This window comes from Salvelinus fontinalis, chromosome 33, assembly GCF_029448725.1.
Source record: "Salvelinus fontinalis isolate EN_2023a chromosome 33, ASM2944872v1, whole genome shotgun sequence".
Lineage (NCBI taxonomy): Eukaryota > Metazoa > Chordata > Actinopteri > Salmoniformes > Salmonidae > Salvelinus > Salvelinus fontinalis.
Window position 1 is genome coordinate 41,352,625 of NC_074697.1, and position 27,918 is coordinate 41,380,542.

Sequence of the window (27,918 nt, forward strand, 5' to 3'; positions counted from 1 at the left end):
ACCACAGCCCTTATGTTGATGTGACAGTGTTACAGTAGGGAAGCCAAGCCTGTACTGCACATCAACCTGGTGCATAATAAGCAGCAGAACAGGGAACTGGCATTTCAGTCTACTGTCATTTAAAACCTGTACTCTCGCCATTGCTTACCATTTCTTGTCAATATTAAATGCATTGCATTATATGCTTTGTATTATAAACACATGTGATTAATCTTGCTGGAAATAATAAGGCACTGAAATAATGCAGATCCTCATGAGAAATTGAAATTAACTCTTTACATAGTGTGCAGGTTTTGAGGTCTTTAATTCAGTTGTATTCCTCCTACTGAATTGTCCGTGTGCCTGGGAAACTGCAGGAAACCTGTGTTAGATATTCCATATTCTTGCAGAGGTGCACTGACTGTTCATTTAAGACAGTATTTTCAGGTGTCTTTCTGTCATGCCTTGTGTCCATCAGTCTGTCCTGTAGTACCTACTTCCATTGTATGCATGCACCATGTTCTAGATATTTTTGGGTTCAAATAAATGGACGTACAGGCTAAAATGATCCGACAGTATATCCCAGAAAGAATACATGAACACCTATGCAATTTCATTCTGTAGGAATGGACATATCATAGAATTAGTAAACATGGCATAGCCACACATCCTCTTCTGACAGCAGAGTCAAGACTGGTATTATTTCCATCACTGTGCATGTGCATCAATTCGCCCACATTATATCTGCATTGTCTCCCACCGTTTCCTCCTCTTCATTTAGGTGGTAGGTAGGTACAGTACTGGACACAACACGAAATAGTATTACTAGCAGCTTTACACACGCACAGCTATAGCTTGCGAAAATGTAACAAATAGCAAGGAAATTGTAATGAAATGGATAAAGCTAGAGGAGATGATTTCAAGAATGATACAATGTTGCAAGTTCATGATGTGGTCGCTAAATGCAATGACATCATTATACGCAATTGTGGCAAAGCCTTGACACATTGTATGACTCCCACTGAACGAAAACGATGGAAACACATTTCAAACGAGGTTTACAGTATTTCATGGCATGGGCTAATTTTTTATCTCGAGGTAAACTCATGGCAGGTAGCCACCTATTGAAACATATGTAACTTCCACCACCTCCTACCGTTCAATTAATTATACGAGCCCACGGTTCGTGAACTGTGGTCACACTAGATGGCACACCTAACCTAAACCTATCCAAATGATATTGGCATGGCCCACGCTTTTTTATCAGATAGACGAGGACGTGTCGTCCGAAGACTCACCTGCTCGTTCGCGGATAGCGCTTTCTCCAGTTGCCGATGTTTGTCGTGCCACACCATATAGTGAATAGGATAACGACTCTTTTCCGGAGTTTTCTTAGCAGAAATCATCTTCGGTCATAGTTCGCCTTCTCTCCTGTTTTTTTTGTTCCGTATAAACCTATATCTTAATACTTCGCTTTTGACTGACTATTTGCTCATATTCTCGCTCTGTCGTGACATGTCACTTTACAAGACATGCCTTCCGCATTAGGATATGAAAGTATGAATACAATGTTTCAATGATTTCCCTTGCAGTCTGTTGGTTATGATAAAGACTAGTCAACAGCCCTAGATCTAAGAAGAATCTGCAAGAGACCCCTTACTTGTATTTAATCTAGCCTACCTCTGTTCTCCATGCCCTGCCCCTCTCATACCTTTCTCTTCCTCCTTGAATAAACTAGCGAGGCAGACGCCCAATCATTCTCCGCTCCCTCCCGTCACAGCGAATGGTGACTATGAGATGCCCTCTGCACTGTTGCGAGATAGTGATGACACCCCGCAATAAAATGTAAACAGCCAATCAAATAGAAGGGATGCTGATGAGAGTGATGTATAGGGTGCACGCGTGTAGAGTGGCTAGTGTGGCTACATACTGTACGCCCCCTGCCAGTCATTATGAGTTAGTCATTCACTTTTCACTTCATATGAATAAACTAAAGATTCAGCCTATATAGCTTAGCCTATAACATTATCACATCCAAATAGCCGAAGGCCAACACCCTTGATGCTGTCTATTGGCTCATTGGCTAGGCTATAGCACGGCAATGTTTTTGCAACATGAAGCTCTCTGAACATTTATGTAGGCTATTTGTAAACCTGCTTTTATCCCTATATTATTACAGATTAGTCAATGTCTAAAACATCAGAATTGCATTGCCAGCCACCACTATTTTCCTTCGACAGCCTCGCCTGTAATATAAGCTAGCCTAAGCCACTATAAAGCTTTACAAAACATAATCAAATAAATAATGTCTAGAGAGCTAGCTAAATATGAACATTTACAGGTGTAGGCCTACATGCATGGGTATTGATGAGATTCCAAGCTTTGACGAATACGATAGGATTTTAGAGCTATCTCTATTCCCATTGGCATTGGTGAGAGAGAGTGGCGATCAGAGCAAGTAGTGGGAGAGCGAGTCGAGAGACAGGTAGGACGGAGCGCAGTTATCCTAGGTCTCGACATTGGCAATGCAGTGTGCGCTAGTGTCTTATATCCCTCTAGATATGAGCTAGCCAGTGATAATCATCCCACTGACGAGGACTGCGACTCACTGAATCCGGAGTTTAGGACTGAAACCGGTTAGGAAGAAAAGGGAAAGCTTCGGGCCGGGAGAGCCAAAGACCACAACGCCGGCTTCCGGGGATTCAGGGCAGCATATAGAAACAGCAGAAGGCGGTCTTCGGAAGGGCGAGCATCCATTAGATATAATTTGGATATACAACCACTGCTGTAGTGGAACACTAAACATGTCAAGAAAGGTCCACAGAACCGAAGTATGCGCCGACTGCAGTGCACCAGGTACGATGAAAACTGAAACAATGTGTTGTTTTAGTCTTTGATATGTGCTGGCTGGCGACATTTAGGTGGGACGGCGGAGGCCTGTGCCCGCTGTCAGTAGTACAATAAAACGGCGCAGGTTCACAGGCAGTTAGTTAGTCAGGCCTTTAAACAGTGAAATTTGCATTTTCAGTGCATGTGAAGAAATGAAGTGACTAGAAAGTTACTTTGGTTTATTTGATAAGAATCATATTCTGTATATGAATTTGAGTGTCAGATTTGTTTCGCCTACTTGACTAGCCAGCGCAGCTAGCCAAGCAACGTATAACGTTTGCTTTTATTTATCGTGTTTTTATTAACCGCCACATCTATCTGGTAGCTAACTACGTACCTAGTTTGCTAACAAATGAGAAAGGGTGTCTGTCTTGTCTGGTCTAACTTGAATAACTTGCTATCACATCTGTTTGTCTGTAAAGTTGGCTCTGTAGCCACACGGGCTAACTAGCTAGCTGGCTAGGTAGCTAGTTACATTTGAAGACGACAGGCTAGCTAGTTTGGCATGTCTTCCTTCAGAGTACTTCTATAAATGTGACCAATTTCACGTTGTAATTTGTGTAACGTCAGATAGCTAGCTAGTGTGCTAACGTTTAGAGTCAAGAAGATTAGCTGAACGTTGTTACTGAGTTAGTTAGCTAGCTAACTAGTTAAATTATCATAAAATAGTAGTTGAAGCTAGTTGGATAGCTAGCTGCCTGCAACTAGCCAATGTTAGTAAGCAGTGCGGCGCAGAGTAGGGGCGTTGATAGTATAGGTTGTGAATAGTGATTGAGTGAGTGCCTGTAATCTGGACCCCTGACCTGTCGAGACTGCTCCATCTGTAGGCATAAAACATTTTTTTTAAGCTTAATCCTTCATGGCATTTTTTTTTAGTAGTTGCTCATAAAATCATGAAGACTACATTCTCCAACTCTGTGTTTTTATACATTATTATGCACCCACAACTCTGATGTGATGCCAACCTTGGCATCCCGGCACTCCCTGCCGGAAGAGCCTTGGCCTTACACATTTAACACCACCGGCCCCAATGTTTTGGGGAGAAGGAGAGTTTGAGAATGGGGGTGGTTGGAGTGGGGTGCATGGCAGCTGCTCTCATCTTCACAGCTGCTCTCCCTTCAGGAATGTGTTTCTGCTATCCCAGCTGATTTATGACACTCCTGACCATCACTCCTCTGCAGTTACCTGCGTTAGCCTGGCTTGCTACTCTGTGTGTGCACTGTGCCGTTTCTTTTTCTTACTTACAGTCTACCGTCAGCTTTCTGCTGCCTCGGCGGCCCGTCCCCTTCTGGGCAAAGGCAGCTCTAGCAAGCTTCTGATCCAAGCCACTAATGTGTGACTCCTTGCAACCCTCGACATTGGACTCATAAACAACCTCCATATTTTGGAAGAAGTCATATAGCCACTATAGGCTATTAAATCTTGTTACTGCCAGTATGCTCGTGAGGCCTATTTGTTTTTCTATCATAATATGGTTCGTTTTATGGGGTCGTGATGGGCAGCACAGCATGTGGTAGAATGCTAGACTGAAGAGATGGCTATAGCCTTCAGTAGTGTTGACTGTAGATGTAGTGGTAAAAAAGACTAGAGTGGCCCCATATGCACTGTGTAGCCTAGGTCAGTGTTTGTGAATGAAATCACATTAGGCGCTGCACACACTAAGTGGAAGTAAGTGTGGACATGGAGAGGAAGAGCAATGGGGTTGTTCTGTGAAGCATGAATTATGATGAGATTTAACTTTGTGTCAACGATTGGAATCTATACCAATGAAGAGTCCTGCTCCCCGCTCTTAACATTTGATTTAGCGCTTTGCTTTGTCCTGTTCTGCCATGGGTACAAACCCAACAATTGTATTTATTTATTTAACTCCTATTTTACGAGGTAAGTTGACTGAGAACACATTCTAATTTACAGTAACAACCTGGGGAATAGTTCCAGGGGATGAATGAGCCAATTGGAAGCTGGGGATGATTAGGTGGCCATGATGGTGTGAGAGCCAGATTGGGAATTTAGCCAGGACACCAGGGTTAACACCACTACTCTAACAATAAGTGCCATGGGATCTTTAATGACCTCAGAGAGTCAGGACACCAGTTTAACGTCCCAGACGAAAAACGGCACCCTACACAGGGCAATGTCCCCAATCACTGCCCTGGGGCATCGGGATATCTTTTTTAGACCAGAGGAAAGGGGGGCTCCTACTGACCTTCCAACACCCCTTCCAGCAGCATCTGGTCTCCCATCCAGGGACCAACCAGGACCAACCCTGCTTAGCTTTAGAAGCAAGCCAGCAGTGGGATGCAGGGTGGTATGCTGTTGGCTAATGAATTGCTGCTTTTCATAGATTATAATATTTGAAAACAGTAGGCATGCTTTGTTGAGTATTGCCAATAGCTATTTGTTTCAAAATTGTCCCTCAAGAACAGATCTCTCTCTCTCTCTGCATGTATTCACTCCTCCCCAGCCCAATCTGTTAAGCTCTTAGGTCTAACAATTGAGAAAAAAATGCTCCATCTAGTTCCTCGGATAAAATAGGCTGTTTGCATGTCATACACAGTTAGCTTAGCCTAATTCTAGCAGGATCCTGAGGGTGTAGGCTAACCTTGCCCCAGCCAGACTTAATGACTAGACTGTGTGGCCCATGGTTCTCTTTGTGCCCATTGAACTCTGGACTTGTCTAGTATGATGATCTCATTACCACCTAAAGGCACAATTGGGTGGTACTGGAATTTCTAAGGTCAGACTTATATTTAGGCTATACAGTATGATGCTAATAATACGTGTTTTGTTGATTTTTATGGTCTCGAGAACTCCTCATTGTGAACTCCACATGTCAGGGAAACTGTCAGTCTATTCATCACCCTCACATTAGGCTATTTGATTATTTTAAATGTGTGCAGTAAACAATAATGTCAAATATTAGGCATAACTTTATTACCGGTAAGAAACGGTAAAACAGCTATAGGCCTAATGATGAACCTGAGATGACCTAGGCCTAGTAGACAGTTGTCAGAGGTGGGTCTTTGCTAAATAGCCTAAGTTGTACACACCTGACCCCCCCCCCTCTCTCTCCCTCTCTCTCACTTTATCTCTTTCCCTTTCTCTGTGTTTTCAGATCCGGGCTGGACCAGCATCAACAGGGGCGTTCTGATCTGTGACGAGTGCTGTTCGGTGCACCGTAGCCTGGGGCGCCACATCTCCATCGTCAAGCACCTGCGGCACAGCGGCTGGCCCCCTGCACTGCTGCAGGTACCTGGGGGGGGGGGCATTGGGGATCATTACTGATGGGTGTACAAGTAGCCCAGTATTTGGCAAGCAGCTAAATGACAAGTAACCCAATTCAACCAATGTATTATGTGTATTGTGATATGTATTGCGATTCGATAATACGATTTTATTGCGAACCTGTTTTTTACAGATTTATAACATGTAAATTCATACTGATAAAAAAAACAGTTTATAAACTATATATAAATTAGGGCCAGGGACCTCACAATACGATATTACAATATTTAGGTGCCAGTATTACGACTCTCCTGATATCTAGATGTATTGCGATTCGATAATATGATTTTATTGCGAATTGATGTCCCAAACATATTGCTCACTATATGTCTACTGCAGAGAGACGAGAGAGCATGGAAATAAAAGTGCTGAAAACATGTTGGCTCACTATTTAAAAAGATGATTGAGATCAAGCTATAGGATGAAAAATACAGGCGTTTTGGTGCACACACAGCCGACTAGCGCTAGCTAACGCTACCTAGAAAAACTATTAAATACAATTAAAATAATGTTGCAATATTTAACTATCAATAGTTTTTTTCCTCCATCGCTAATATAAAGTAAATGTTACCTGGCTGCTGGACAGAAAAGATTTAAGAAGACTTTTGTTAGGAACTGGATTTAATGATTTTTTTTTTTTTTTTGTATTTTCACTTTATTCAGACAGGAAGGAAATTAGTGGTGAGGGAGATGCAGAGAGTGGCTCTGGGGTCGGGATTCGCACCCACGCTTGGTGGTGTATAGGTGCTGCAGGCGGTGGCTTTACCCACTAGACCAGCCTCAGGCACTGGAAGAGGCTTTGATTTGCTCTAAGAGGACGTTCCACGCCAACATGAGATAATTTCATGTTAGGGCTGTGTTGTCGTGTGTCTTATTAGTTTGTGTGTTTTAGATGGTGCAGACCCTGGCCAGTAATGGGGCTAACTCGATTTGGGAGCACTCTCTGCTTGACCCAGCACAGGTGCAGAGCGGCCGCAGGAAACCCAACCCACAGGACAAAGTCCAGTAAGTTTATTTTTTATTTCACAACATATATTTCACGATACGTCAGATGAGAACCAATTCTCAGTTACAATGATGACCTGGGTGGGAACATTCCCCACTTACGTATAGTCTCTGTTTGTGGAACTCACTCTCCCCCACCAAGATCTCAAGAGATTCTTTTCACTCGGTCAATTGTTATAGTCCGATCAGGCTAATAAGCTTATGTGTTAGATGCAGCTCAGCCTTGGGTCATTAACTAGTATCAGACTATTATGGGATCAGAGAGGATTTGCCCCTCGGTCATCTCCTGCTGCAATGATTCATACATAGAGCTGATGAGGGCCTTCTGAGTAGCGCAGTGGTCTAAGGCACTGCATCGCAGTACTAGCTGTGCCACTAGAGATTCTGGGTTCGAGTCCAGGCTCTGTCGCAGCCAGCCGCGACCGGGAGACCCATGGGGCGGCGCACAATTGGCCCAGCGTCGTCCGGGCTTTGGGATGGTTTGGCCGGCAGGGATGTCCTTGTTTCCTCCGAAACATTGGTGCGGCTGGCTTCCGGGTTAAGCGGGCATTGTGTCAAGAAGCAGTGTGGCTAGGTTGGGTTGGCTCGCGACCTTCGCCTCTCCCGAGTACGTATGGGAGTTGCAGCGATGGGACAAGACTGTAACTACCAATTGGATACCATGAAAAAGGGTACAAAAAAATACATACAGCTGATGTCTTACCTTATGTCTTACACAGCGCCACCAAGTCCGAGTTCATCCGCTCCAAGTACCAGATGCTATCCTTCGTCCACAAGCTGCCGTGCCGCGATGACGACGGTGTTACCACCAAGGATCTTAGTAAGGTGAGGCCCCGCCCCCTCAGGTCAGGGGTTGACGTTCTTCACAGGCTGAGCTCGTCCACTCAGGGCCATGGCTGGTGGGCCGGGCTGCCTCCCACTGAGGCTACACACACACACAGAGCCTGCCTTTCTTCTTCTCTCCCCTGTAGGCAGGAAGGAAGCACCTTAATGATACCACAGGAATAACTAATGGAAGCCGCTGTGTGGACCTATTAAACACCACTAATGAGGGGATTCACAGGGTCTCTCTCTCTCTCGTTCTGTCTCAGCAACTGCACTCAAGTGTGAGAACGGGGAGTCTGGAGACATGTCTACGGCTGCTGTCCCTGGGAGCACAGGCCAACTTCTTCCACCCGGTGAGACCCATACCACCCCCACCCTCCCACCCCATTACTGCAAATTACCCACTTTCTCACCACTCACCCTCCCACCCCGTTACTGCAAATGATCCACTTTCTCACCACTCACCCTCCCACCCCGTTACTGCAAATGATCCACTTTCTCACTACTCACCCTCCCACCCCGTTACTGCAAATGATCCACTTTCTCACCACTCACCCTCCCACCCCGTTACTGCAAATGATCCACTTTCTCACCACTCACCCTCCCACCCCGTTACTGCAAATTACCCACTTTCTCACCACACTCACAACTTCCCTATAGAGCATCGGTCCAATCGGTCTATGCTGTATCCATGTTCCCTAATTTGAAGTTATGATGTCTGTGTGTGTGTGTGGTTGTCCTCTCAGGAGAAGGGCACCACTCCACTCCACGTGGCAGCCAAGGCAGGCCAGGTTCTGCAGGCAGAGCTGCTGGTCGTGTACGGAGCCGACCCCGGAGCCCTGGACATCAACGGACGCACACCCATGGACTACGCCAGGTAGGCTACACCAGGGGTCTATTCATTATTGTACACTGATCCAAAATATTTTCCAAAGGAAAACAAGGGTCTCTTATTGGACAAGTTCAGGTAGTCCCTTTCTGTTTTGTTCTGTTTGCTTTTGTTACTTGTGAATACACCCCTGGCTCACTCCTTTTAAACATAGTATTCACACACATACAGTTTTGTGTGTGACTCTCATAAGGTAGTCAGTTTATTTGTTATTTTTTTCTGCCTTATTGTGTCAGTAAGCTGTGTCATATACAGTTATAGGATCTGATCTTTGTACTGTGTGTGTGTGTGTGTGGAAGGCAAGCGGGCCAGGTGGAGCTGGCAGAGCGGCTGGTTGAGTGTCAGTACGAGCTCACAGACAGGCTGGCTTTCTACCTGTGTGGCCGACGCCCTGGTAGGTGACCTTTTTACCCCTGCCAAGGACCTTACAGAGGGCTCAGAGTTGAAGCGATAATCAGCAATCAAGTCGTTGAGATCTCGCTTGGTGGGTGTATCCTTCAAACAGCTAGCATGACAGCAGTTTTGTTGTTCGCTAATGTCAGAGCTTTCTAACAAGAGCTGCCCTCTCCCTAAATTTGCATAATATTGGGACATTTTCAATTCTGGTCACTAGTTCTCTCCTCGCCGACCGCTAAGTCGCTGTGTGTCTCTTTGTGTCTCCTTCCATTGAACATGACTGGTTGGTGGTTGATAGTTTGCTGATTATTGCTCCAAGTATGGACCCACTGTCAGGCTTAACTAGTAGGGTGGTTTTTCACCCAATGACTGTTTTACACTATACAATGATTTCACTCCATTGTACTCTATCCTGTAGATCACAAGAATGGGCATTATATCATTCCTCAGATGGCTGACAGGTAAGTGTCAAAGGGTCGTGTTCAGGGTCAACATAGAATGTGTGGGGACTATATTTATAAATCTGCATGGTGGTTGATATTTATTATAAACTGGGTGGTTCGAGCCCTGAATGCTGATTGGCTGACAGCCGTGGTATATCAGACCTTATACCACGGGTATGACAAAATATTTATTTTTAATGCTGTAATTATGTTGGTAACCAGTTTATAGTAGCAGTAAGGCACTTCGGGGGTTTGTGGTATATGGCCAAAATACCACGGCTAAGGGCTGTATTCAGACACTCTGCGTTGTGTCGTGCGTAAGACCAGCCCTTAGCCGTGGTATATTGGCCATATGCCAAACCCCCTCTTGCCTTATTGCTTAAGTATACATAGGGGTGTTTTTTCAGGCACAGATTAAGGCTAATCCTGGACTAAAACGTATTTTCAAATGAGATTCTCTATTAAGCATTTTTGTCTTTGACGTGACATGATATTCTGGCAATGCCTTTGATTTTCTGGAATCTACAATGAAATGTTATGAATACCATGTAATCTTCTGGCACAAGGGAAGTGGCTAGGTGTATTGCAGTGTTTTGACCAGTAGGTTGTGCCCTGTCGTTAGTCAGTCTGTTCCGCTAGATAGGAGAGGAAGGCCCCTGTTACACTGATGCAGACTGCATTGCTGTCTGCTGAGCTACAATAGACTTCTACAACACTGCTATTACTGTACTGTACTATACTCTGTACTATACTCTGTACTCTGTGGAGAACTAGTGGGTGGTATTCACAAAGCGTCTGAGTAGCTGATCTAGGATCAGTTTTACCTTCGATAATAATTCATATGACAGAGGGGGACCTGATCCTACATCAGCACTCCTACTCTGAGAGACTTTGTGAATATGGGCCCTGGTGTTGATATGGAGTGTATCCCCCCTCCCTCTCTCTCTCTTTTACTTTCTACCTGTCTCTTTCTTGTCTCGCTCACTCGTTTTCTGTTCTCTCCATCTTTGCTGCGCTTGTGGAGGCAGAGCTCGCCCTAAGTGCCCGACACAGAGGTATCTCTCTCTTTTCTCTTACTCACTCAACATTCCCCCCCCCCATTTTCTTTTGTCTTTTATCCCGTGCGCTCATCATCTTCTCGCTGTTGTTAGGGAAGGAGGGAGGGATTCCTGTAATATTTTGTCTGACTTTTTTATATAGTAGTATTACTTTTATGATGTCTTGATTCAATAAACATTGACGAGAGCCCTTTTGTTTTTAAATATCAGGTTGGCTACTGTATCTCGACCACCAGTACTCATTGTAGATCATACAAGTACTTAGGCCTATAGTTTTGAATGTTGCCAAACTGAAATGGAAGGAGCTACAGGTAACTGCCAAAAATAAAGGAAACGCCAACATAAAGTGTCTTCATATGGCGTTGTGCAGCCACAAGCCAGAACAGCTTCAATGCACCTTGGCATGGATCAGGGGTATGCAACCCTGGTTCTGTTCATCATTTATCTGACCTGGAAGACCCGGTGTGTTGAATTTTGGCAATCACCGAACTGACCAATTAGCTTAGTTGGTTAGGTGTGGTGCCTAGTTGGAACAAACTCCAGCAGTAACTGCGGATCTCCTGGGACATGGTTGTCGACCCCTGGCATAGATTCTACAAGTGTCTGGAATTCTATTGGAGGGATGCGACACCATTCTGCCCCAAGAAATTCCCAAAACGTTGGTGTTTTGTTGATGGAAAGGTAGAAAACGCTGTCTCAGGCGCCGCTTCAGAATCTCCCATACGTGTTCAGATGGGTTGAGATCTGGTGACAGACGGCCGTGGCATATGGTTTACATCGTTTTCATGCTCATCAAACCATTCGGTGACCACTCGTGCCCTGTGGATGGGGGCATTGTCATCCTACGGGCACATTGCCATGGTATCCAATATAATGGCCTGCCCAGCATTTATATACATGACCCTAAGCATGATGGGATGTTATATGCTTCATTAACTCAGGAATCACACATTGTATCCCTAAGTGTTTCCATTATTTTGGCAGTTACCTATATATTTCACCTGATTATCTGCCATGGCCCTCGCTCCATGACCTAACACCCCTCCTGTCTCACCCCTACCACCCACCACCATGAGAAAACCCCCAGTCCCATGTCCTCCACCTCCCTTACCTTTCTGTCCTTTTTTTCTCTCCTCACCCCTCTCTCTCTCTCTCTGTTGGTGTCTGCGGTTGTTTCATTGTGGCATTTTGTCTGTCTGTGTCTCTGCGTAGCCTGGACCTCTCAGAACTGGCCAAGGCAGCTAAGAAGAAGCTCCAAGCGGTAAGTAGTGCTGGGTGGTCAAAGGGTAGGGGTCATGCGTTAGAGTTAAGGCTCTATCCGTCTGGTAGACTTCCTGGCTTGTGTTCATTAGGACACACAAGGGAAAACATTTTGAAACGTTTTCAACGGAAAACAAAAACGAGGTATCCCTCCCTGTTTTTTTTCCATTTGGTGCCTAATGCACACGACCCAGAAAACGAGCTAATCTGATAATAAACTGAAGCAGTGGGCCATGTCTGTATCAGTGACTCTAATTGTCTATGACAGAGGACAATGACTTTCCCCATTTCCTGTGTATGGTATAATCAATTCTCCTTTGGCCCAGGCAGCAAAAGGACAGAGCCTTTTAGTGTAGTGCTACTGTTTGTGTTGACAGCATTGCTGTACATAGTTGTCCTATTATTTTAACCGTGTGTGTGTGTGTGTTTATATATATTTTTTCCTCGCTGGTATTTGCAGTTTTATCGTGCATTGCTTATGTTTGTCTTGGTCTTGTACACTGTCTACGTCCCATAAATGTCCTGTGTGTGACAGCTGAACAATCGATTGTTTGAGGAGCTGGCCATGGATGTGTATGACGAAGTGGACCGCAGGGAGAACGATGCAGGTGAGACTCTCCTCTCCTGTGTAACCCATCCACTGCTTCTCCCTCTCCTGTGTAACCCATCCCCTGCTTCTCCCTCTCCTGTGTAACCCATCCCCTGCTTCTCCCTCTCCTGTGTAACCCATCCCCTGCTTCTCCCTCTCCTGTGTAACCCATCCCCTGCTTCTCCCTCTCCTGTGTAACCCATCCCCTGCTGCTCCCTCTCCTGTGTAACCCATCCCCTGCTTCTCCCTCTCCTGTGTAACCCATCCCCTGCTGCTCCCTCTCCTGTGTAACCCATCCCCTGCTTCTCCCTCTCCTGTGTAACCCATTCCCTGCTTCTCCCTCTCCTGTGTAACCCATTCCCTGCTTCTCCCTCTCCTGTGTAACCCATCCCCTGCTTCTCCCTCTCCTGTGTAACCCATCCCCTGCTGCTCCCTCTCCTGTGTAACCCATCCCCTGCTGCTCCCTCTCCTGTGTAACCCATCCCCTGCTGCTCCCTCTCCTGTGTAACCCATCCCCTGCTTCTCCCTCTCCTGTGTAACCCATTCCCTGCTTCTCCCTCTCCTGTGTAACCCATCCCCTGCTTCTCCCTCTCCTGTGTAACCCATCCCCTGAATCTCCCTCTCCTGTGTAACCCATCCCCTGCTTCTCCCTCTCCTCCACCTCTCTATAGATCTCTCCATCCTGCTCCTCTTTCTGTCTTTGCCTTTTTGAGTCATGCAATCTGTTTGGGCCACTCTGGGGTCTGCGTCCCAAATGGCATCCTGTTCCCTATATAGTGCACTACTTTTCACCAAGCCCTGGTAAAAAAAAAGTAGTGCACTATAAAGGGAATAGGGTGTTATGTGGGATATGGCCCTAGTGTAGGCTGTTCCCCCGGAGAAGGAGTCACTGTTTAGAAAGGAAACATAAAAAAATGCATAAACAAAGTCTGTAAAAGGGCACTGGGTGAGGTCTAAGACAAGAGAGAGGCAATTTAGAGGGAAGGAGCAAGTGAGAAGGAGAGAGCGAGTTGGTGAGGAAGGTGCCTCAGGAATTCTGGAGTCTCTCTCTCTCGTTCACTCTCCTCCCTCGCTCTATCTCGGAAGCAGGAGCAGTCGCAGACTGCGTTGTCTGACAGAGTCTCTCCGCAGGTAAGCAGGATGGGGTAGAGACCGAGAGCCGGACACGCTCAAGCACACACACATGCATACACACACAGCTCTAGGTATAGCAGGACATTCTCGGAGGAGAGAAAGTGTGTAAGACTGTAACTGTTCTGTGGTCTGTTCCAGTGGAGCTGTGCACTGTGTGTATGTGTGGGCGGAAGGCAGGGTGTGTTGCTGTGCGTATTCCAACTTCCAGCTGAAATGACCTTGTTTCTCTCTCACTCACACATCAGTGTATAATATCTCTCTTTCTGTCCTTCCTCCCCCTTTCCCCAGTGTGGCTGACGACTCAGAACCACAGTACTCTGGTGACGGAGCGCAGCGCGGTGCCCTTCCTGCCTGTCAACCCCGAATACTCAGCCACACGCAACCAGGTAACATCCACCACCACTACTATCAGACACACACACACACACACGTGAAAACAACGTTTGATGACTGCCAGCAAATGCTTGAATATCTTAGTATGTATCCTTCTCCAACCGCTGCGTAGGCTTAGTGATGACAGCAGGTTGAAAACGATGCTAGTCACAGTGACACAGGCAGGCAGTAGAAGGGACTACGGAGAAATCCTTTGAGAGCACGACAGATTTTAAAACGGGAACAAAAGAGGAGAACAGAAGGGCAGACGAGGAAAGATAAAGTCTGGGCTGAAATGGAGAAAGAGAGAGAGAGAGAGAAGGATGAAGGATCACATTCTATTAATAGTTTTGTGGCTGTACCGGGATGTATGAGCTTCTGCATTGGCCAGTGGGATATAGAGACAGTGAGAGAGAGATTTTCCAGCTGTGGGGGAGGGTGAGGGGGAAACAAAAGAGGTTGTGTGTGATTGTGGGTCCTCCCTCAGTTGGCTAGCTCGTTAATGTAAACATAGGCCTTAACACATCATCACCCTCACCACAGTGAGATCCCCAGCTAGGATTGGATTGAATAGGGTTGGAGCCATCTGTCTGGTCAGTAGTAGTGTTTATGTTTCATGCAAGAGAGACTGAGGGAGAAAATACACACACACACACACACACACACACACACACACACACACACACACACACACACACACACACACACACACACACACACACACACACACACACACACACGACAGTGTGCTCACGGTCGGACCGTGTTTAGAATTGAAACCACATGGATACAAAGCCTGCATTTTTGTCCCCTTATGCAAACACAAACGTGAATTGCTAGGTGCAATGTTTAGTGTGTGTGTGTGTGTGTTACTATGATCAACTGTAGCCCCTATGACTATGATTTTCCACACCACATGACCAGTGACCACAGGACTGCAATACCAGAGACTGTGGCTTCAATTTGTGTTTTCTTTAATAATACACCAAAAATGTCTGAATTCATTTTTCTCCTGTAAACCTACGTCTATGCGTCGGAGGGTTTTTGAGTACTCAAGAATGAATGCGTGTGTCCCCTGGCTATTTTTCTCTTTCAGGGTAGACAGAAGTTGGCCCGTTTCAACGCTCGTGAGTTCGCAACACTAATCATCGACATCCTGAGTGACGCCAAGAGGAGGCAACAGGGGAAAGGCCTGAGCAGCCCTACCGGTGAGAGAGGGAGAGGTGTGGAAGAGGAGAGGACTGAGGAGTGAAGGGGGGGGGGGGGGAGAGGAGAAGGCAGGGACTGAGCCAGTTCAAACGAGGTCTTTTATGAATTAAGTATGCTCTGGACTTTAAGCTGTTTTGGCACACTTCAGTCAATCCATCCATTGCGACGTATGAGTGAAAAGGAGAAGTTACTGAGATGTATTTTCAATTTTGGGGTTGCCTGGTTGTGTTCTGGTTAAGTCGTCACTAGTTAAGTTGAGCTGTAGTTTTTCCAGATATTTCTGTGGCTTAATCTCAAAACGTCTTTCTGCAATTCCTCACATCCTGTCTCCTCGCCTCCTTCTCAACCGTATTCAAGGAAAAGGTCCAAGTTCTCTCCCCTCGGACTTTCTTCTCCAATGCATTTTCAGAAGGAAGCGAGGAAAGATGAATTGAGATTGAACCAGGGCCTATGTTGTTGCTCTGATCCATCCCTGTAGACTCTAGTCTGGACCTGGGGGCCGACGACGACCAGCATGACTACGACAGCGTAGCGTCGGACGAGGACACGGACAGCGAGCTGACCACTCAGAACAACAACAACACGCAGCGCAACAACCGGGCCAAGGTGAGGAGAGAAGGACTGCAGGGTTGTGTTCATTAAGCATCAAACGGAAGCGAACAGGTCCAAATGAGGAAGGACCTACCTGAATTTGTCCAATGGGAAACATTTTGCACCGGTTTGCACTAATGAATACGCTATGTTCACTTGGCACCAAGCAGCCTGAAACATAGTGAAAGGGGGAGGTACTATTCGGAACTCGCCTAATAAGAAACTCTTGTTTTCTTTTTCCATTGCAAACCGTTGTGTTATGTTTTTCTCTACAGGCCAACATTAGAGTACCAGAGAACAGCCAAAGTATTCCCCTTAAACCCAGTAAATAGATGGATAAAATGTGTACTGAGAGACATGGAGGTGGAGCAAAGTGACCAGGAAGTGGTCCTATGCTCCCAGTCCTACTTTGAGTTAAGGGTCCATACGTGTCATGAGTCTCAAAATAGGAGTGCTGATCTAGGATCAAGTCCCCCCTGTCCATGTAATCATATTCATTGTGATCTAAAACGCAAAACGGATCGTAAATCAGCACTTAGCTTCTTCTAGTGATTGCAGTGTTATCCCCAGCAGCCAGCAGTATCTTCCTCCCCGCCTGTCCCAGCATGCCTTGCGGGAGTGGCAGTGCTGCTGCTGCTGCCACATACTTCCACAGTGACATCACAGCTATTCTGGGTTTTCAATCAGAGGAGCATTGTTCTACAAGCAGGGGAGGAGAGGGAGTGTGAGAGGAGGGGAGAGGGGGCGGGTGAGAGGAGGGGAGAGGGCGCGGGGGAGAGGAGGGGCGGGGGAGAGGGGAGAGGGGGCGGGTGAGAGGAGGGGAGAGGGGTAGGGTGAGAGGAGAGGGAGTGGGTGAGGAGAGGAGGAGGGGAGAGGGGGTGGAAACCCTGTTAAAGCACGCTCCCACAGCCACAGGACGTGGTGGAAAAGCTGCTGTAAAATGAGAATTTCATGTCCTCTGTGTGAAGAAGCTCTGTTCTGGTGTCATACAGACAGAAGCTCTGTGCTTCTCAGATATGGCTGAGCTGTGAATGATGAATGCTGTTCAAAGTCATTTCCAGTTAAGAAGAGATTTCTCAAATATGGTTTCAGTGTTGAATGTGAAAAGATTGTTATTTTAAGCTGTGCTTTAACTTCTCCATTTACTGCTAAGAGTGATGATGAAATCGAGTGCCGCTTATTGCTCAGACAATACCCCACATAAATGACTCCCAAATGCTTGTGTATTTTAGATAGTTTTATTTCTGTGTGTGTGTGTGTGTCCCATTAGAGCATGGACTCGTCAGACCTGTCAGACGGGCCCATCACTCTGCAGGAGTACCTGGAGGTTAAGAAGGCCCTGGCCTCCTCCGAGGCTAAAGTCCAGCAGCTGATGAAGGTCAACAACAACCTGAGTGAAGAGCTGCGCCGGCTGCAGAAAGAGGTAAGGAGAGGGAGGATAACGAAAATGTGAGGGAGGGACGATGGCAGGGAGAGGAGTGAGGAATGGATAGAGTGGATGGAGGGAGTGGAGAGGGAGAGAGTTAGGGAGGGGAGGGTGGAGGGCAGGATGCACGACAGAAAGATGGGAGGAATTTCTATGTCTACCAGTTGATGTGTTATAATACACCAAGAGCTGCTTTTTCAATTATATTTTTAGTTAATGGGAGATATATCGTTTCTGCCTCAGTATGTTAGTGTGAAATCACTATCAGTGTTGATCTAGTCTGTTCCCAGAGCTGTCCTTATACTGTAGTAAGCAAATTGTGCAGCTCAGAACAGTATCTGTTAGGTTTGGTGTTTAATACTGCAGTTTGTTTTTCAGTTTGTCAAAATATCAGGTTTCGTTCCCATCTGTTGTTACGCCATATTTAGTCACTTTGTTTCTGTTCCATCTCTCCAGGGTGGTATTGTTGTTTTGTTCTCATGAATGCCCGAGCTATTGTCCCATGTCTGTCCCATCACTCATGTCTAACGCCAGGAGAAATACCAGCCCCTAGACACACACACGTCAGTCCCTGCACACACACTTGGGGAAATGCACAGCAATTCTCTTCCAGTGTTGATAGGTTGACAGGTACATACAGGTAAAACAATAACACAGTGTCAGTGAGAGCAGCCCCCCCGTACCCCTCAATAAACCATGCATGTGTAGTTCCATTATTTTCCAAGATACTAAAGATCAACCCCCAATACATACCGCCAATATGTATGTTTATTGGTTAAGATACAGTGCATTCGGAAAGTATTCAGACCCCTTGACTTTTACATTGCCCCCCCCCCCCCCTCCCCCCCTTAATCTATCAACACACAATACCCCATAATAACAAAGCAAACAGGTTTTTAGTTTTTTTTGTGCAAATGTATATAATAAAAAAAACTGGTCACATTTACATAAGTATTCAGACCCTTCACTCATTACTTTGTTGAAGCACCTCTGGCAGCGATTACAGCCTTGAGTCTTCTTGGATATGACACTACAAGCTTTGCGCACCTGAATTTGGAGAGTTTCTCCCATCTTCTCAAGCTCTGTCAGGTTGAATGGGGAGCGTCGCTGCACAGCGATGTTCAGGTCTCTCCAGAGATATTTGATCGGATTCAAGTCCGGACATTGAGACTTGTCCTGAAGCCACTCCTGCGTTGTCTTGGCTGTGTGCTTAGGGTCGTTGTCCTGTTGGAAGGTGAACCTTCGGCCCAGTCTGACGTCCTGAGCACTCTGGAGCAGGTTTTCATCAAGTATCCCTCTGTACTTTGCTCAGTTCATCTTTCCCTCGATCCTGACTAGTCTCCCAGTCCCTGCCGCTGAATAACATCCCCACAGCGTTATGCTGCTGCCCCTACCATTCTTCACCGTATGGATGGTGCCAGGTTCCCTCCAGATGTGACGCTTGGCATTCAGGCCAAAGAGCTCAATCTTGGTTTCATCAGACCAGATAATCTTGTTTCTCATGGTCAGAGTCCTTTAGGTGCCTTTTGGCAAACTCCAAGTGGGCTGTCATGTGCCTTTTACTGAGGAGTGGCTTCCGTCTGGCCACTCTACCAGAAAGGCCTGATTGGTGGAGTGCTGCAGAGATGGTTGTCCTTCTGGAAGGTTCTCCCATCTCCACAGAGGAACTCTGGAGCTCTGTCAGAGTGACCATCGAGTTCTTGGTCACCTCCCTGACCAAGGCTCTTCTCCCCCAATTGCTCAGTTTGGCCAGGCAGCCTGCTCAAGGAAGAATCTTGGTGGTTCCAAACGTCTTCCATTTAAGAATGATGGAGGCCACTGTGTTCTTGGGGACCTTCAATGCTGCAGGAATTTTTTGGTACCCTTCCCCAGATCTGTGCCTCGACACAATCGTGTCTCGGAGCTCTACGGACAATACCTTCAACCTCATGTCTTGGTTTTTGCTCTGACATGCACTGTCAAATGTGGGACCTGATATAGACGTGTGCCTTTCCAAATCATGTCCAATCAATTGAATTTACCAAAGGTGGACTCCAATCAAATTGTAGAAACATCTCAAGGATGATCAATGGAAACAGGATGCACCTGAGATCAATTTCGAGTCTCATAGCAAAGGGTCTGAATACTTATGTAAATAAGTTATTTGTTTTTTATTTTTAGTACATTTGCAAAAATTCTAAAAACCTCTTCGCTTTGTCATAATGGGGTATTGTATGTAGATTGATTGAGGGATTTTTTAAATCCATTTTAGAATAAGGCTGTAACTTAATAATGTGGAAAAAGAGAAGGGGTCTGAATACATTTCGAAGGCACTGTAACCCAGTATATAGTTATACCCATCCACAGACTAGCCAGTTTAACCCCTTATATCCACCCTAGTATAGACTATAGATGGTCTATAGACTCCCTTGATCCCCATTTATAATCTTTCCTCCATCCATATCTAGTATGTGGTCAGCTAAATGAAGCTCCCTGTACAGTACCTGTGTATGTGGATGCTTGTCCATGTGACCTTTGACACATTAAGGTGACCCACCTCTCCCCGTAGATCTCGCGGATGCAGACGGAGAACAGTGCGTTGCGGGGGGGGCAGGTCATCGGAGGAGGGGGAGCTGGTGGTTTGGGAGGAGGCAGCCCGGCACATTGGCAAGGGGGGGTGAGAGGTGGCGGAGGGGGAGGTAGGGGAGGGGACCACTCCAGCCTAGCCATGTCCTCGGCGCCCGCCCACCGGAGGGACAGACAGGCTTTCTCTATGTACGAGCCGGGGCCCGCCACCCCCAAGCCCCACTCCCACTCCCCGGGCCTGGACTCCCTGACGGGCCGCCTGCAGCCTCTGCACCCCAGTGTAAGTGTGAGCAACGCGCTACGGCCCCCAAGTGGCCGTGGTCATGGTGATATACACCACCTGCCGTCTCTGTCTCTACTGCTGCCTACCTTCTCTACTGCTGTCTGGCATGCACACACCGCTCACCAGTGGAGCGCGCCTCTACTTTAACCCCTAACCTTTGACCCCCAGCCTCTACCGCTAGTGCAAATCTTTCTGGGCCAGATGCTGCACGCACGCACCTGCCCCAAATACACACAAATACAGAGACTTCGACACTGTGGCAAATCACTCTTCTTCTCCACTCACTTTACATGAGTTTCTCTCTCAGATTGAGGTTTCTTTTGAGTGTAGAATGTCATCATTTGTTTTTTAAGCTAAGATGGCAGGTATCTCTCCCACCATTGAGTGTCTATCATAGCTTTCCCATTCCCTATCTCTAGTGTGAGTAGCTCAAACACGAGGAGTGTTAGTGGTTTGTCCTGCACCGTTAGCCAATAGCCATACGCTCTTCTCAATGGATCCTTCAAGGCACTGTTGTCAGTCACTGACCCACTCGGTCACAGTGGAACCTAGGGCAGGCTGACTTACACGAGTGTGGGTCAACTGCTGGGTGTGTTGACAAACAGTGGCAATGCAACATGTGGAAATTAACAGAAAATGACGGCCGATGATCTAAGCTAATGCACTACTCACACACACACACACACACACACCCCTGCTTCCAGACACTTCGACAGGTATGGAACTTGAATAGGAAGCCAGGAGGTAAAGTCAGTCTGTCTGTCTCTCTATCTGTTCTGACTCCTGTCTGTCTATCTGTTGCTTGTATTCTGGGCACTTCCATCTATCTATCCTGTTTGTCTTTTGTTGTGCTCATTGTTGCCTTCAACCTTTACATTCCATTATCCATGCGGGTGATGCAAAAAACCAAACTGCATTGGGATATCTGTGCATTTTTCTGTGTTTCTTTTTCTTTTTTCTTTTGTAGGGCATTACAGCGTAGCAATTTACAAATGCACAATTTCTTGTGTAGTTTGAAAAACATTTTTATTTTGTATAGAATTGAGTTCTATATGCTAGGATATATCTAGATAAGTTGTGTTTTTTTCTGTATGTCTTGCATTGTTGCTCATACTGTATTTATAAGTAATTCAAAAACAATGATATGGCTATACTGTATATAATTTAATATAATATATATATATTTTTAATTGATGTACCAATCCCAGATTGCCCTTTTTTAAAGTTGTACAGTTTGGACCCCATCATAGATATTGGACCACACAGTGGTAAAACCCAGTGCCGATGACGATGACTTCATTTTATGGACATTATTTGTGTATCATAAAGCATATGCCAGCATACAAATATTCGCAGATGTTCAGTCTACATCTAGTTAGCTCTCCACTAGGGAACCGTGAGTCCAAGAGTGGCCTACTGGCCATACTGTCTGGGATAACTCACAGCATAGCCCCTTATGTCAGCTAGCTGTATCTAAATAAGTGTTTTTTAATCGTGCTGACTGTCTGGGCCTGCATAAAGTGTCTCGGAGCAGTGCTGATCTAAGATCAGGGACCCCCCCCTTATTTCTTATAATTTCAAAAGCCTAAACTGATCCTAGATCAGCACTTCTACTCAGAGATGCTTTATGAATATATCTGTTGTGACTGTGACGTGATTTGAGGCAAGCTAATGAACGTTAACCGGCTCCTCTGTCTTCTCCTGTGTATATCAGACAGTATGTTTGTGTGTCTGATACTGTTAATGATGTACTCCGTGTGTAAGTTGTTCTGGGATAGTGACTCACTAACTACTTGGCAGGACCTCACTCAAGACTCACACATTTCCTTTTGAATTCCAGTCAACTTGGGCCGTACACATTTTCAGTATAAACCTGTCCTGGGGAAAGTTGCTCGGCAGTTTGGCTGTTGAGTTTCAGTCAAAGTTATTTGACAAAAAATCATCTAATTTGACCTGGACATATAGGCTACTATCTCCCCGCACAAAGCTGAGCTGACTCTGCTCAAGCATGTATAGTGCATCCCAGTGTCTGATTGGAATCTTCCTACTAAAACTCAAAAATTCTGTAAATTCTAAATTCTGTTCCTTCTGCGATTCCTCTGTTGCTTTTCGTTCTCCTCTGACTTCCTGTCCCGTTCTGTCTATCCTCCAGGTGAGGAAGGGGGGTCCTGGCGGTCCAACACCCTATGGAGGACAGCACCTCTCTAGCTCCATGGAGATGGGGAGATACATGGTAAGGCTGGCTGGCTGTTGCCCTCCCTCGCAGTTGGTCAGCTCATCTGTGACTTCCAGGGTTATTAGACTACTTCGCGACCAACCCCAGACTGTGACGGCTGAAACCTTCAGTGGCGTCTTATGAAAGCTGATACTGACTGACACTGTTTTATAGACCAATATGAGCTGATGCATTGCTGAGGATTATATATTGCAGATTAGTGTAAATGTTTGTGTGAATGGCTTGCTTTTGATTGGTTAATAAAGGCCTTGCCATACTCTCACTGATGTCTGCCTTTAGAATCACTACTGCTACCTTTGATGCTGATAAGGTGTTCTGTTTGTCCACAGGTCCCTAAAGGAGAGAAGCACGGCAGTGGCACTGATAGTGACTATGACAACACTCAGATGTATGAGCTGTCACTAAGGTAAGGCTGGGGGGGGAGATATCTGGGGCAGGTGGCTGGGCAGTGAACAAGTCATTCTGGGGTCTCCACCAATATGTAGCAGGGGCAAGACAGGCCAGGCTCTAGTGGACTGTTTGTCTTTGTCGAGGACATATTTACTGTGGGTGATTACTTCAGAGATGCTTACCTCTCTGCTCAATGTGGGAATTGCAGGCCAATGTTAGTGTACTGATTGTGTGTGTCCTACAGTAGGGGGCGCAGCAGTGAAGAGGAGGGCCGGGGGGAGTCGGAGGAGTGGGAGGGGGGTGAGCCGGATCCTACCCTGCCGTGCACAGAAGACGTCATCCTCAAAACGGAGCAGGTGACCAAAAACATCCAGGAGCTTCTGAGGGCCGCACAGGAGTTCAAACACGACAGGTAGGGCCCCGACTACGAGACTCACTCCATGACACAGTCGGACTGAGGCTTACGTTGTATCTACGGGGGTAACAAGAATTTGGCTTACGTTTGATCTATGGTTGTAACAAGAGGATGTCTTATGTTCCCTAGTTTCGTTCCATGCTCTGAGAAGATCCACTCTGCTGTCACTGAAATGGCCTCTCTCTTTCCCAAGGTAAGGTTTTGCTCTAGCTCTCCCTCTTTCTAGAATTTCCTTAAAGATTCCGTATTGTGTGAAACTGCCACCAACAGTTATTATTATTACCAAAGAGGTTGCGTCAAACAACAAACATTTCTTATTTTATTTTTGGCTGCCTGATAGAACAGCAGAATATATACTGCACATTTTTTTGTGACCAAATACAGATTCTAGCTGTAAGCAGTAAGTGTTGTCTCCCCTGTGTCTAACTGTTCTCTCCTTCTCCCCTCAGCGGCCCGCCCTAGACGCCGTGCACTGCTCCCTGCGCCTCCTGGCGTCCAGCGCCTCCCGCCTCCAGGTGGAGTGTCGCAAGGCGGCACCCCCGGACCCGTCAGCGCCCGCCGTCGACTACCAGCTGCTCACCCAGCAGGTCATCCAGTGCGCCTATGACATCGCCAAAGCCGCCAAGCAACTGGTCACCATCACCACCCGCGAGAAGAAACAGTGACGGGGGTAGAGAGGGGACGGACAGGGGAGTTGCAAGACTGACAGAGGGAGGGGAGAGGGAGCAGGAGACGGATGGAGGTAGCATCGATTTCCAAGCTTCCTAGTCGAGTGATGAACGACACTTGGAAGGTTGGCATCTCGAGGGAGGAAAATGCCAGCCAAGGGGAGAAGCTATATTGGCTGCAGACCGAAAAGAAGATCTCTGAGGATTAATAAATAGAAAATGGGGAGTCGAAGGTAGGGAATGAAGAGCGGGGGGAAGACCAGGTGGTAATATTATATGACAATAGAACAAAGCTGAGAATCCACTGCAGCCCTTGATACTATACCTGAGTGGACTGAGTGCAGTTCTATGGGGGAGGAGGAATGTGGACCATTGAGAGAGTAATTGCATGCGGGAGATGGGCACAGCGCCACAGCTCTCATCTCACTATGATCTCAGTCTATCGTTCCTTTTTGAGAGGGGGGGATCCTTTTACTTCAACACCCCTCTCTGTGCAGCACCTCAAACTCTGAGACCGAGGCAGGCTGGGCCCGGGGCTGGGGCCAGTCAGTGTGGCCTACAAGGGGGCCAGGCCTTGGAGGAGATCCACCCTGCTCTACCCCTCTGTCTCTCAGACAACGCCTCCGCTATAGTCCCAGGCTCTGCTGAGGGCCCTTGCTACTCCCTCAGACTCCCCGGTACACTACAGCATGTCTTGGCATCGTGGACAAACGACTAGGGGATTTTTTATTTTTTTGGTCAATCTGTTGGCCTGTACCTCTGGGACAATAATTACTGACTTAAGAAAAAAAAAAACACTTACACTGGAATTATTGTGATTTATTATTATGCCCATTGTTTTGTATTTTTACTGTCATGAGTTACATTATCATGTATGTTTACTTTGACGTTGTCTCATGTATGATGGTTCCTGTTTAGGGACCAGGGAAGAGCTGTGACAATACTCGCTCGCCTTCTGTCTGACTGTGTCTTGACACGTGCGCACACACAAACACTTAACTTGTGAAATGGTCCTGGAGCAGTCCAATTCCTCCCAGGTGACATTTCACTTTTTACTTCCTATAGATGATTTTTTTTTCTACCTGTCATGTTCTAATATGTCAGTAGCCAAGGGGTTGAACAGATGCTTAAGGGGTAGGGAAGGGGTATAATATGCTATCAGTAGAAAAATCCCTGGAAGCGGCATGACAATATTATATATTATGCAGCCATTGGCTGCTTCAGTCGCTAGGCAAAGCTTATCATCTCAATCGCACTACATTGGGATCCATACGAAGCTCGCTCTTCAACATATGCCAACTCGAGGCAGACTAGCTAGATAGGGAACAAATGTTTTGTGAAAACGACAAACTGCACCTGCTGTAGGTTGTGGGGCCACTGGGGAAGCTGCCCTGTTTTTAATACTGTGCTAAACAAATGAACGGTCACACTTAGCTTAGTGACACACGCACTCCACGTATTTAGTTTGATTTCTTAGCTTCAAGGACTTTAGTGATCGTCTGTCGGATGGATCTGGGTCATGGTAATTAGGAACTAAACGGTTGAAAACGGACTGAAACAGGGAGACTACTTGGACCCCCCCCCACACACACACAAGGCTTGTGTGATCCTTGAAAGCGCTTCCATGTCAGCTTGACTCATGTTCTCTTAGCCACGGGGTCCCGTCGTTTCACTATCCGCCTGACTGCTCTTGTGCTCACTACATTTAATGAACCTGTAGGGGATATGAGATCTTTTATCTGTTCCCTGTCAAATGTCCAAAAGATTGTCAAATGTAACGTTCCAATCATGATTGCCTTTGCACATCTCCTGCTAGTCTGGCTTAATACTTAGTGATGTTATAGCTGTTTGGGTTCCCTGAGTTGATTATCTATCTCACACACTGGGACAGTATTAAATACTTTCTTCCCCATTACAATGTCCTCTGTTACCTCTCAGACAACCTGTTGTAGAATAGAGGCCTATATATAAACATATTTTCATACTATTTTTTTATTAAGCTATATGTTCGTATTGTGTTTGGGAGATCTGATCTATTTATGCTTGCCGTGGTGGGTTCCAGGCCTGAGGGGTAAGTGAATAGGGTCTGAAGTCTGCCACTGGTTAGCACTAAACTCATCTCAAGTCTGAGGGGAAAGGGCTATTGCACAATGCTACGCCTTCCCTCTTCTTCTTAGTGGACACTTAGTATAGGGTCCCTTTTTAGTGGGAATGTTGGAAAATGTTACATGTCAGTCTGCCTCCATGTTGTGCACATGTTCACATATGCATCCCGAACACACACACACACACACACTCTCATGTTGTTCAGACAATGGCACTGCTCTGTGCCCAGTACTGTTTTCTGTGTGTCACAAACCTCTTTACCTGGGAGATCAGTGATGGGAGAATATATTTTAACAGAAGTAAAAACTGTAAAAAGTAGAACATGGAAAAAAGGTCAATCGTAATGGAAACTCATAAGCTGTACATTTCTAATAAAAAAAAAATATTAAAAAAACAAGTGAATTGTCTTAAATGTATGTATTTTTTGTTTAGCTAGAGATGCTTGAAACATTCATCAGTAGGTCACCTAAAGGCTGTATCAAAGGACCGTCTCTGGGTAAGCTGCACAAACTACAATCTCTCACTTTCTCTCTGGTTCATGTAGTCACACTTTAACCGTCCTCCTGGTGTGAATGATTTCACAGGTTGTTAGCTTTAATGTCTGAAGTCTTTAACATTTAATCACAGCTCATTACATGGTAATGGCATACTGTGTCCCAAATGGCAACCTATTCCCTTTCTAATGCAGTACTTTTGACCAGAACTCTATGGGCCATAATCTCGATTAACCCAGAACTATAGTGTCATGTAATTTGTCAGCTGCTCGATTAAATTCTGGGCCCATACGTGTTGAGAAGATATGCTAGAGAGGGGAGCAGAACCCTCTTCGCATGTTACAGGCCAAATGTCCCTCTTCGCATGTTACCCTCTTCGCATGTTACAGGCCAAATGTCCCTCTTCGCATGTTACCCTCTTCGCATGTTACAGGCCAAATGTCCCTCTTCGCATGTTAACCTCTTCGCATGTTACAGGCCAAATGTCCCCCCTCACAGCAAAATATGAAAGATGCGAACACCTGAGAAATCAGGATTTGTACAAATTATCAGCGCCAGAACTACCGCTGCTCATTTTCCTCCGCATTCAGTCCCGACAGATTCTCTCGGTTTACATGAATAATCTTTCCACGAGAGATTATATGGACCACACTAAAAAGTAGTGCACTACTTGGCACGCGTACACACTAACGGTCCGAGGACGTGATGTTGGACACGCTGAAGCCTGTTAGGGACAGACATTTACCATTTCAATGGTTACGTCCACAATGGTACACTATTCCCTATGTAGTGCACCTTTAAAAAAATATGTATTGTATGATTGTGTCATCTTTGCAACTCCCCAACGGGTTCGGGAGAGGCGAAGGTCGATTTTATGCGTCCTCCGAAACATGACCCGTCAAGCCCTGCTTCTTAACACCCACTCGCTTAACCTAGAAGCCAGCTGCAGCAATGTGTCGGAAGAAACACAGTTCAACTGACTACCGAGGTCACCCTTCAGGCACCCGGCCTGCCACAAGGAGTCGCTAGAGCGTGATGAGCCAAGTAAAGCCCCCCCGGCCAAAACCCGGATGGCGCTGGGCCAAATTGTGCGCCGCCCTATAGGAATCACGGTCACCTCCAGTTGTGACACAGCCTGGGATCGACCCCCAGGCTGTTGTGACGCCGCAACACTGCGATGCAGTGCCTAGACCGCTGCGCCGCGCAGGAGGCCAGTGCACTATTTTTGACAAGGGCCTAAGGGAGCCAATCATTGACAGATACACTGAGTCTAAAAAACATTAAGAAACACCCGCTCTTTCCATGACAGACTGATCCAGGTGAAAACTATGATCCCTTATTGATGTCACCTGTTAAATCCACTTCAATCAGTGTAGATGAAGAAGAAGAGACCGGTTAAAGAAGAATTTTT

General features: G+C 46.3%; 2 protein-coding genes across 4 annotated transcripts in view; one reads left to right on the forward strand and one right to left on the reverse strand.

Moving 5' to 3' along the window:
* The window catches only part of LOC129832308 (ankyrin repeat domain-containing protein 13B-like), a 59,131-nt gene extending 56,676 nt beyond the window's left edge, over window positions 1–2,455 (reverse strand). The window contains exon 1 of the mRNA XM_055896275.1: window positions 1,278–2,455. Within this exon, the coding sequence (XP_055752250.1) occupies window positions 1,278–1,385 (108 nt within the window). The 5' untranslated portion in view covers window positions 1,386–2,455. The remainder of the gene's footprint in view (window positions 1–1,277) is intronic.
* LOC129832306 (ARF GTPase-activating protein GIT1-like) lies at window positions 2,300–26,410 on the forward strand. Of its 3 annotated transcripts, XM_055896272.1 has the most exons (21): window positions 2,300–2,835; window positions 5,984–6,117; window positions 7,046–7,158; window positions 7,878–7,983; window positions 8,250–8,336; window positions 8,730–8,860; window positions 9,172–9,266; window positions 9,687–9,729; window positions 10,740–10,766; window positions 11,982–12,030; window positions 12,565–12,637; window positions 14,041–14,138; window positions 15,221–15,332; window positions 15,812–15,939; window positions 17,195–17,347; window positions 19,899–20,195; window positions 22,351–22,431; window positions 22,764–22,840; window positions 23,069–23,236; window positions 23,369–23,432; window positions 23,689–26,410. In XM_055896272.1, the coding sequence occupies exons 1-21, from the start codon at window positions 2,784–2,786 to the stop codon at window positions 23,902–23,904; spliced, it is 2,304 nt and encodes a 767-aa protein (XP_055752247.1). In that variant the 5' UTR covers window positions 2,300–2,783; the 3' UTR covers window positions 23,905–26,410. The 3 variants fall into 3 exon arrangements, with proteins under 3 accessions (XP_055752247.1, XP_055752248.1, XP_055752249.1); XM_055896273.1 differs by lacking the exon at window positions 19,899–20,195 and having other exon boundaries at window positions 2,301–2,835; XM_055896274.1 differs by lacking the exons at window positions 10,740–10,766; window positions 19,899–20,195 and having other exon boundaries at window positions 2,301–2,835.
* Window positions 26,411–27,918: the final 1,508 nt, after the last annotated feature.

Excerpts from the sequence above, each read along its gene's own strand:
- LOC129832306 (XM_055896272.1), top strand. The coding sequence starts at position 2,784 with ATGTCAAGAAAGGTCCACAGAACCGAAGTATGCGCCGACTGCAGTGCA. Across the intron at positions 8,861-9,171 it reads ACACCCATGGACTACGCCAG|GCAAGCGGGCCAGGTGGAGC; the intron begins GTAGGCTACACC and ends TGTGTGTGGAAG. Across the intron at positions 23,237-23,368 it reads CAGGAGTTCAAACACGACAG|TTTCGTTCCATGCTCTGAGA; the intron begins GTAGGGCCCCGA and ends TATGTTCCCTAG.